This window comes from Symphodus melops, assembly GCF_947650265.1.
Source record: "Symphodus melops genome assembly, chromosome: 21".
Taxonomy (NCBI): domain Eukaryota; kingdom Metazoa; phylum Chordata; class Actinopteri; order Labriformes; family Labridae; genus Symphodus; species Symphodus melops.
In genome coordinates, this window is record NC_136711.1 from 10945654 (window position 1) to 10956329 (window position 10676).

Genomic DNA, 10676 nt, shown 5'->3' on the forward strand with positions numbered 1-10676 from the left:
GAGTCTTCAAACAATGACTTCTGTACCAAAAAGGACCAGGAAAAAAACTGTCCCTTGATATAACTTTCACCCTTAATCTCAAGATTATTCCACCCAAAAAACAGCAAACAAGTTGTGTTTTCATTTATTGTGTTCTTTGAAAATATCTGGCAAATTGCATAGAGCAGTTGTGAAAAGGTAATGTAAAATATCTGACATTAAACATATATGACAGCTTAGTTTGTTTCACATAAACATAATATAGCAGGCAGCATACAATACATGAATGCAATAGCATTGGCACTTTTTACGGTTTGCCATTTAAAGCAAATATATTAAAGGGGATTTAAAGCACAAAAGTTCTTTCCTGAAACAATACATTTTGGTCTTTATATATTGTTTCTTTTCTATCTTTGGTAAAATAACTGTTTTTCATATTCAATTTGAATCAATACATTATGTAAAGATTTACAATCATGACAAAACATTTGGCATCATTTTGTGTACGTCTCACTCATCCTATGCAGTCCACTTTTTGTGACACTAAGAACAATATTGGTGTGCATGATTCTCTCACTTTAACTTTATTTTCTTAAATCAATGAAAGAGACCAGCTCCACCTTCATTCCTGCAGTAAAAAAACAAACAAAAACAAATTGAGAACTCAGTCATACAGCTTCTTCTCTTTAGGGTCCAGAGGAGAGAGGGGTTGCAAAGTTCTTATGTGTCCTCAACCAAAGAGTTTGATGAAACAGGGGTGGCAGTATGGCTTGTTTTCCTGTTCCTTGAAGCAGCCTTTGCTCAGGGGCTTCAGGCAGAAGTGACACACCAGGTGGTGGGGGTGGAATTTGGCCCCCATGGCGGTGACGCAGCGGCCCAGGATCGGCTGCTGGCATGCTTGACACATGCTGCCGCGGGACTGGTGGTAGTGGGCCTCACACAGCGGCTTGCCCTCATGTTCGAAGAAGCTGCCGTTGACGAAGGGGCTGTAGCACTCCTGAGGAGCGTGAGGAAGAGAGAGAGACACAGTGAGCCATGATTAAAGGAACTGTAATTAGAAACTTGTCCTATGAAATGAAAAGCTTTTTACGACATAATCCCATTTATTTATTTTTGGTAGTTTAATGTGAACGCTGACTTTTTACAGACACACCCTGCTCATACAGTTGCAGACATGAAAACACAACCACTGTGTAATATGTGTCACTGAACAGATTCACAGTAGCAGCTGTTGTTTAACTGCCGTTCTCAAGAAATCTTATGAAACAAATATCGGCTTGTTGTCACAAGAGACACAAACCCCAGTATTCTTTTAAAGTTATGTTTTTAAATGTTAAATGAGGGCGACAATACAGTCATCATGTTGGCAAGACTACTAAACTCAAAAAATGTATCGTTTATAGAATAGGATTTCAACTCCTTTTTTGCCAAAAGCAACAAACATTTCCATTGACATGACCCTCAGACAAGCGGAGAAACACTCACCCTGCACACAAAGCACTGCGGGTGCCAGAGAGAGTTGAGAGCTGAGATGTAGTTTTCCAGAATGGGCTGGCTGCAGCCTTGACAGCGTGAAGCAAACAGAGTCAAGAAGCACTGCTGGCAATACTGCTGGCCCTCGCGGTCATGGAAACCTGTACAAGACACAGCCACAGTTTAACACAGTTCAGGAGTCGCTTTAATAAATGTTTTATAAACTGACTGATGGAGGGCAAAACACACTGTTTAGACTGTTTTCATGCGAGTGTGCTCTGTGGAACATGAAACTTTAATCTTATTTTTTATTGTTGTTTAACGTTTAATCAATCTAAATTCTTAAAGACAGACTTTTTTATATATATTTCTAAGCTGGTTCTGATTAAATTTGCAGCTTTTTATACCAAAGATTTGGTTGCTTTGTCTTGGTCTTGGCAGGATGAAACTCCATTTACATCATTGGGACATTATAGCTCTCCTTTGAAAGCCTCAGAGTTCATACAAAGTTTTGAAATTCAATGTTTTACAAACCCTGAGACATACTGTAATCAACTTGCAAATAGTAAATAAACACAAAAATGATTTCACCTTAAAATTTCCTTAATTATTGCATGAATTATTAACTGAATTAGTACGTGGGCTAAATTGTTTTTCTTATGTGATTTTCTTAAGCGTGACCCCTGACCAAGTTCACCTCTTTGTTTCTAACCCAGACAGGATATGGTTCACGCCGCCCATTACCTTCCTCTCCAAACGCCTGGCTGCACTTCACACAGCAGAAACACTCAGGGTGCCAGTTCTTATCCAGAGCAGTGACCATTTTCTGAAACAAAAAAAGAAGAAGAAGGAGATCAGGTTAAGTGGGTTCAGTTGTGTTTTAGAAACGTGGATAAACGTTAACTCTTTATGTGACAAACAGCTCAAACATTCAAGTCTCTCACATTAAGAATGGGCTTGCTGCATTGTGCACAATGAGGGGAGAATAGAGTGAAGTAATCTGACTCGCAGTACGGTCGTCCATCCTTTTCAAAGAAGTTGCGACTGCCTAATTCCGTCTCACACTCCGAGCACACAAAATGCTCTGGGTGCCACACTTTCCCAAGAGCCGTGACCACCTGCGTGATGAAGGATAAAGGATAAAGTCAGCGGTTTATTAAAAAACTGCATTGTTAAAAATAGTCTCCACCAGTAATACAGTTAATCGGCAAGTCCCTAACATTATAGTTGCAAGAAGATTTATACATTTGTCTCGACTTATTCTGATAGCTCACCTGCCCCACCACTGGCTTTTGACAGGCATTACAGTTCCCCTTGGACGATGTTTGAACTCCCTGTCGGCTCAGGTCTGACTGAAGCAGCCCCAGCATGCTGTCTAAGGAGCCCCCAGAAGAGGGCTGTGGTGGGGGGGCGGGCTGCTGTGGTGATGTCACTGTTGGACTGACAGGTGCAGCTGGCTGTGAGAAGAAAAAAGAATAATGTTGGCCTGGTGCTGAATGTCAAGTTTGTAGGTACCTAACAATCACACGTCAGTGCATCTAAACCAAATGAATTTAGTTTTGGTGGGACAGATTTCTATTGGTCCTGATTCAGGTCATGCCAATCACAGCAATGTTTGTAATTTATGGCTGTTTAAAGTTTTTTTAAGTTGTTGTTTTTTGTTTCATAAATAACCAATATGGCTGCTTTATCATGTCAGTGTTAAACCAATAGGAGGGGAGTTCACGCTACATACAAATGCTTTGAGCTGACTTGAGATAACCTTTGTTATGAATTGGTGCTATACAAATAAATATTGATTTTTGCATGTCTAGACTTATTCTGATAGCTCACCTGTCCCACCACTGGCTTTTGACAGGAATTACAGTTCAATAATAATTATAATTATAATTAATAATAATCGTGGTCTCAGTATCCATCAGAATCATTCTGATTAAGATGTTGAGCAGCCCTAATGTGTGTAGTGTATTAATATCTAGTAATTTACTGACTTTATCATGTTGTGCCACCTAAACTGAATTTTAGCTACTACCTAGCCGAACTGTCTGAAAAAAAAACATCCCTCTTATTGACGGTTGTTGCATCGAGAGGTTCAGAATCAGAAATACTTTTACTATTGCCAGTGGGAAATTCGGTTGTTAGCGTAAATAATAAATAATTTAGACTCAAAAATAAAATACAATAGAGATACTAAAATAAGTAATAAGTACCGGTTAGGACTGGACTAATGAGCTGTGAACAAGCGCAAATGACTTAAAGATGGAACAGTACAGTTACTAGTATAGACAATGGCTATGACTTATTTGCATTTCACCGAAACCAAAGTGTCAGAAAATACATTTTTAACCTCATTGCTTGAGGGGGTCCCATTGAAGACCAGTAATGTCAAATAAACTGTATCTCTGGATCAACGTGTTGGTCTGACCTACTACAGCTACAGCATGGTCAAAAAAACAACATATATCTACATGTTATTATTTGAAAACAGTATCAATAAGAAATGCTCCATCTGAACCTCTGTTTCCAGAACCTCCCTCAGGCTTGTTTATGACCCACAGCTGGACTGCACACTTAATCCAAACAAAATGACAGAACCACTTCCTTAGCCTAAATAATCGCCACTGGCTGTTGAAAGAAGACCGACTGGGTTTATAATCCGTCCCAAACATAGGTCTATAACTGCTTTAACTTTCTACTTTTGAAGCTACTTTTTTAAGCTGAAAGTAAGTTTCCACCCTTATCTCTAACCATATCCTCGGGCCGTCTCTGGTATTCATCGATTTTTACTAAAAGTTTGGTGCTTCTCACTGTTACAGGCCACACAGTAACAGTGAGATCACCACGAACCAACAGCTGAAAAGGATGGTTGAGAAAGACGCTGTTGCTGTCACATATTGAGAAAGAGTGTGCATCTACATAAGAGGATTTGGCAGGTTCAGTACAATTTTTGTTGAGTGGACTCTTACCGTACTCTGGACTCTGAAGTCTGACAGTGAAGCCATCAGTTTGTCCAGTTCCAGCGTGGCTGATGTTGCCGAGGGCTTTGCAGAACTAAAGCAAAAGAAAAACAACGACAAAATACAACAATTGACCAAATATTACTTATAACTGTGAAAAGATACAAAGTGCACCGAGCTCCAACAGTCTTATTATCCTCATTTCTGACCACATTTGGTCTTTCGCAAGGTAAGTGCTTCCTTACTAAGAAAGACAAACAATTAGAAATAATGACTGTGATAAAATGTGTCCAGATGTCTGAAACAAAATATGAGCTTACTTGAAACACTGCCATATAACAAAACTAAATTGGACTTCCAGTGAATTCTGGATACTTTGTGATCAATTTGTTGTTGACATATGTGTGGAGCTATTTCAACAATGCAGTATTTAATATATCAGAACCTTGCACAAACGCTGAGAAAATTAAACCAGCCCCACCCCAAATGACTTGCTGTACAATTGTAAGTGGCACTAATATGGACCTGGAACAAGTGTTTAGAGTTTTACAGATCAATACTCCCAGCATATCAATCAATAAAACGACTTTGCACCTGGAAGAGGAGGTGGTGGCCTTATCTTTAATCTTGTCCCTGTCATCTTTCTTAGAGGAAGGGAACTGGGCCAGGATCTCATCTAATGACAAAAATAAAAGTCAAATTGAATAACAGAGTCAACTTGGAATAAAGAGATATAAAACACACACACACACACACACACACACACACACAAACAAACCAGTAACCTGTGATGTTGAACTGGGTGGCGTTCAGCTCCTGTAACAGATGGTCCAGTTCACTCAGTCCTCCTCCCAACAGCGAGGAGGAAGAGAAAGCTGGGGGAGGATCTGTTGTGCGGGGAGAGCGCGGTTTACACACCGTGCTGTGAGACGGACAAGAAAGCCAGTGAACACAAACTTAACCAAATAGGGAAACATCTTCGTCACTAATGATGTGGTTTTCTTCATGGTGGTCACTTTGTCATGGATGACCAGTGATTCTTGAACTTAAGAAATGAGTCATTCTGCAGCAGGATAGTGACTTTTTTCCACTGCAGCAGTTTTCTCATATTCATCAGAAAGACAAAAAAAAAAAGTTCACACAAATGAGTAACTTACAGTAGTTAAGTTCACGCTATGTGTTACTATTTTACAACAAAAATAAAAAATAATGCCAAATGAAAAGACTTTTATTATATTCAGCCTGGATTTATCCTTCCAGTATCACTGTATTTAGATGATGTGTCTCCTAACATACTCTATATTACAATCAGGGAAACGTACCTGTATAATTTGTCTGGGTTGGAGTTCTGAGAAGACTTCATTGCAGCAGAAACCGTCTGAAAGACAAAAATAAAAATGACCACGCGTTTCCGTGACAAACGATTGTCGGTTTTATGGAGAGCACGTTTGTGAGATCAGAGAGAACACGGGCCTGAACTCATCCCCGTGAGGTGGAGTGTCTACCTGCTGTGGCGTGTAGGCAGGTGGCGGTGGTCGGGTTTGGTCGTTCTCCTGGATGGTAGGATCCGAATTTTGAGGGGGCTCAGAGGTCAGCAGGACAGGACACCGAGCGAGGGGAGAGCCGGTGTTCTCGAGATCAGCAAGAAGGGCGTCTGGAAAGAGATGGAGAAGAAACTTAATAAGACGGAAAAGACACAACTCCTAACAGCGTGGATGTGATGGAGGATGGGAGGTGAGGTTAACGTTTAATATTTAGCTTTAGGTTGTTTTTAATCAAAGAGACTTTACTACCCTATACAGTCTAGACAGATGACTTTGTGGATGTCCCTGATGGTACATGTTTGAAGCTACAAAGACAATAGAAAGAATTATGAGTTAAAAAATGGATTAGGGACCATGCAGTGGTAGAAAAACAGAAGATATGCAGTGAAGTGAAGGAGGAAGAAGAAAAGCATCTTTATGCAGATTGACAAACAGGGAAAAGACTCGCAGAGACAGTTACGTACCAAACACAACAATACGAGGACTGAGAGGGTAATTAGGTGGCTCAGGCACTCCTAAAGAAAGACAGAGAGCCAATATGTGACCAGTACAGCAGGAGCAACATCAGGCTGCACATCAGACACAACACGGAGGACAAAGGTTGTCTCAGGCATAACGATCAAGCAGAGGACAGAAACGCCAGAGCTGGTGCAACCCAGAGAGAATCCATCATCACAGGGAAGTTATTTGAGCACACAAAGATATCATATCCAAGACAAGCCAGTGTGGAAAGAGGAAGCAGAGTAGAAATGTGGCCCCTGATAGCCAATGAAGAGGAAGCTGTCCAGAAAATTGCTCAAGGGTTAAGCTTGCAGCTGTATGACGTTCTTTAGTGCTGACAAGTCCATGTACGTGCATAACTGGGGTTTGTAAGAAGTGGGCTGAACATGAGTGTTTACAAAGCGTTGTACAGAAGAGGTTACGCTTTTGGCTTCTTCATCAAGACGTGGTTTAAACTGGATGTAACATAACACAATAGAAGGGCCAATTAAAGATATGTAGAACATCTTTCTAGGTTTTAGGATTACTGAAGAAGAAAAAGGATATTCAAAGTCAACGCAACAAGGAGTATCGCTGGATCCCACAAATCCCATCATGCAACTCAGTAGAATCTGTTTACCTGTATATTATAACCGAAATCTCACAAACCTAATGCAGGGTGATAAAAGAAGTCATCTTTTAGAGCAAGCTGAGACAACTTAAATCCCCACTGTGAAATCAATGTGCTGAAGCAGGTTAGTTTATCAGACTTTTTCTGACATCAAATGATGGATGAAGAGATAGAAATGTTTCCCATGTCAACCACTTGTGACATTCCTCCTTACATTAATGGTTTAGGTTTTGTTTATTGATTGTTGTAGTTATAAAACTATATAGAACTAGTGTAGTATTATTATTATTTGTACATTTTCAAATGGCTTTACAGTTGTAGCATTAGAGAGTCAAATAGTAGACTTTCAGACACTCCATACTTCATTGGCTAATGTGAAGCTAAGGCTAACAAGTACTTAGTTAAGTTTATGTGCTCACTGGATAAATTGGATCGATCAGAAAAACATACTTATCGTAGTTATTCTTGGAAGTAGATGTGAATGCTAATGAGATTTTTTAACAACTTGCAATCACAATATCTTTGATAATATTTAAACACAGTGTCAAAAGAGTGAACACAGTAATGAAGCTATAGGCTATCAATTTAACAAATATTGACACACTTCCATCAACGTGCAGCCAGTGCAATAAGCTTACAACAGTTTATCGAGGACCTGAGGTGCTGCTGATCAGCCTCTGGTTAGAAAGCACTCATCTACTGTAGATCATTTGAAGGGACGCAGCCTGGCATGAAACCAGGAGAGGAGGAGGGCAATACCTCACACAAGCCAAATTAGAACACAAATCAGCAACAGGATAATATAGACAGGATCTACAGTGATGAGGACAGGAGCACATGGTTTAAGTTAAATCTTTTTAACAAGGTTCTGTCTCTTGTTAAAAAGCTTTAACTACAACCGTATGCTAGCAGTAATCCTCACTGTAGGTAGTCCAGTTCAGCTAGTCTTACTTTGGTGACTTTGGTTTTGTGAGTTTTGCTCAACTGTCTGGGGAAAGTTTCTCCACATGGTCCATTTCGTAGCTGCTCCGGACACTCTCTTTTTTTGGCAGATGTTTTAAAAAAAACGTATACCTTTTGGGCAATTATGTCCATAAATACGAGGGAAACAGTTCATTCATGAACTTAAACATCAAGTGAGAACACTCTTAACTTTCATTCTCATCAAATGATCTGTATTGACCGTTTCTTCTTGACCTTGGAAACAGTTGTGAAAGCAAATGATCAACTTGGTCACAAAACTTAAATTATGGCCTTTGTAATTTAATAGTTAGGATATTTAATCACCATTTAAACTAACTACAAGACATTTGTCATGCGTTTAAACATCTGGAGGGATCAGTTACTTGACACAGTAAAACTTAAGGTAACCAGTCTACACTGTCTTGGTTCATCACTGTGCTTCCCTCTGCCCCAGATGATTCACACTTCTGGTACGACCATGTGGTGAAAAAAATCTTGCGCATATACTACTCGCCATCCTCCTCCCTGCTGTGTGTCTGTCTCTTACACACACAAACACACATACACAAACACACACACACACACACACACACACACTAAAAACTAAACTGCTCATATAAGGAGCTGAACTTCTCTCTATGGGAATTATGACCATATTTAGAGCTGCCTGTCGGCTTGTTTGTCTTGGCGAAAAGCTTTTCTAACAAGTGGTCTCTCTCACCGAAAAGCCTCGCCAGCTCCAATACATACTGTAAACTTAAAACAACAGCATAAACTGAGCGTCCGGAAAAATGACCACTTATCCAGTCCCTGTCCCAACACTGTCACTCTGTTTGAAGTCCAATCCAGATGTGCTTAGCTACATCTAACTATTTCTTCTCGTGTAGCTTGAGTAGCATACATCCATTTTTTTTTTCCCAGTGAAAAAAAAGTTCCTCAAGATAACAAATGGGCAGCCGAGGCAAAAAGGCCTGTCTATTTTCATTGAAGTCTGTGGCTTTTTGAAATAGCAGTGTGGCCCTGGGCTATTTCAGGGCCTCTCTGACTTAGTTACAGCCAAACACAAAAAAGGCAGCTTCTTATAATGTTGTTCTGAAAAAGACTACAAATCTGCCATCTGCGTCTCCATCAAAAGACCAAACAATCTGATCCCAGCGTGCTCTGATACTTTTAAAAAGGAGGGAGACACTTAGTTGAAAACCATGTGGTTTTTCCTTGAGACCCTCGACTTGTTCATCATAAAGCTGATCTCCTGAAATCTAATTTACAAAGATGTTATTGAATTTGCAGGGCATGCACCAAATACCCTATGGCAGTCAAGGAGGCACATTAAAATAAGGTACCAGTTCCTGTTTTTATGCTGTAGTTTTTTTGTGATTATTTTGCTCAAAAAAGTGAACACAATTCTGTAAATAATGAGCCTTAATGGGTGCAAGGACGCAGAGTTACTTTGACTGGGAGGTATCACATGATGTCATTTGAGAAAGGGCTTTTGTGCTTGATAGGAGTTGTAAGGCAGTTATATGAAAGATAAACCATGGCTTTGCTTCAATTTGTTACTCCAATGGGACCTAATAAAATTCTATTTCTAGTCTATTACATCCCCAACACATCCTTGTGAAAAAGGGAAGCTGATTCTCCTCTCCTGTTACTACCAGACTGAACAGAGACTAGATTATTTCCTCTGTTTGAACACAAAGATCTCCAGCAGATAGGCTGTCCTAACATGTAGTTACAAGGCTGGAAACGAAGAACAGCTTTATTACTTACCCAGGTCGTCCATGATATGGTTTCAGCCGAGTGTTTTCCTCTTTGTGTGGTACAATAGAGATGTGGACAGCATTAAAAGTAAGTGATGGACTTGTATTTAAACAAGAATGGATTAGACAGGCTCGGCGCTATTGTCTGCGGCGGTCCTGAATAACTTCTTGGACACCGTTATCCGCCAAGAGAGGAGGAGGAGGAGGAGGAGGAGGAGGAGGAGGAGGAGGATGAAGACGAGGAGGAGGGCGTCCCGTTTCTTTTTTTCCTACACGGCTCTCTTCCCGTGTAATGCCTACCAGGACCTCAGACTGAGGGAAGGCGTAGTTAAATAAATGTGGTTACAAACCCCGCATTCCCCGGACACATGACGTCATCCTGGACATTCCTAGTCCATATTTGGGAGAGGACGTTTAGGATTCAGTGGCGCGCGAGCAGAAGGTGAAGCTGCGACGATGAGCTCGGCAATGAAAACAAAACATATGATCACTACTGAGTCACATGGGTTACTATCCGTAGGGTATGTCCTGCGGATTATCGTGAGTGTAAACACAAATGGACGAAGAAAGAAAGACAATAAAACATAAGGATGTCATCATTTAACTCGGTGGAAAAACACTTAGGACTTACAATACGGATGTTTTATCTATTTTAATGAAAATAAACATTTTTAAATTCATCAAGAGATTTGGATTTATTTATTTTTCCAATTTAATTGGCACGTTTTCTTTTTCTATTAAGTCAAAAATATTAGATGCTGGGTGAGTTCAACCCAACAAGATGGGTCAAATATTCAACTCAAACCGTGGTTAAGTGTAACTAGCTCGATTATTTCTGAGACGTATACGAGCTGATTATTCGACCCAAATGTTGGTTCATTGTAACTGG

The 10676-nt window shown here is 40.1% G+C and overlaps 1 protein-coding gene across 2 annotated transcripts; it reads right to left on the bottom strand.

Annotated features, from left to right (window-relative positions):
- Positions 1–112: 112 nt before the first annotated feature.
- Positions 113–10340, bottom strand: LOC306842441 (transforming growth factor beta-1-induced transcript 1 protein-like). Of its 2 annotated transcripts, XM_079372708.1 has the most exons (12): positions 9798–10340; positions 6418–6468; positions 5915–6063; positions 5732–5787; positions 5195–5331; positions 5004–5085; positions 4419–4503; positions 2727–2909; positions 2397–2570; positions 2197–2278; positions 1465–1613; positions 113–976 (listed from the first exon to the last, which is right to left on the bottom strand). In XM_079372708.1, exons 1-12 carry the CDS (start codon positions 9808–9810, stop codon positions 710–712), a joined length of 1428 nt encoding a protein of 475 aa, XP_079228834.1. In that variant the 5' UTR covers positions 9811–10340; the 3' UTR covers positions 113–709. The 2 variants fall into 2 exon arrangements, with proteins under 2 accessions (XP_079228834.1, XP_079228835.1); XM_079372709.1 differs by lacking the exon at positions 6418–6468.
- Between the last annotated feature and the right edge of the window lie 336 nt (positions 10341–10676).

Coding starts and splice junctions, on each gene's coding strand:
- LOC306842441 (XM_079372708.1), bottom strand. Junction 6,064..6,417: donor TCCTCGTATTGTTGTGTTTG/GTACGTAACTGT, acceptor ATCTCTTTCCAG/ACGCCCTTCTTGCTGATCTC. Junction 2,910..4,418: donor ACTTCAGAGTCCAGAGTACG/GTAAGAGTCCAC, acceptor TTCTTCTCACAG/CCAGCTGCACCTGTCAGTCC.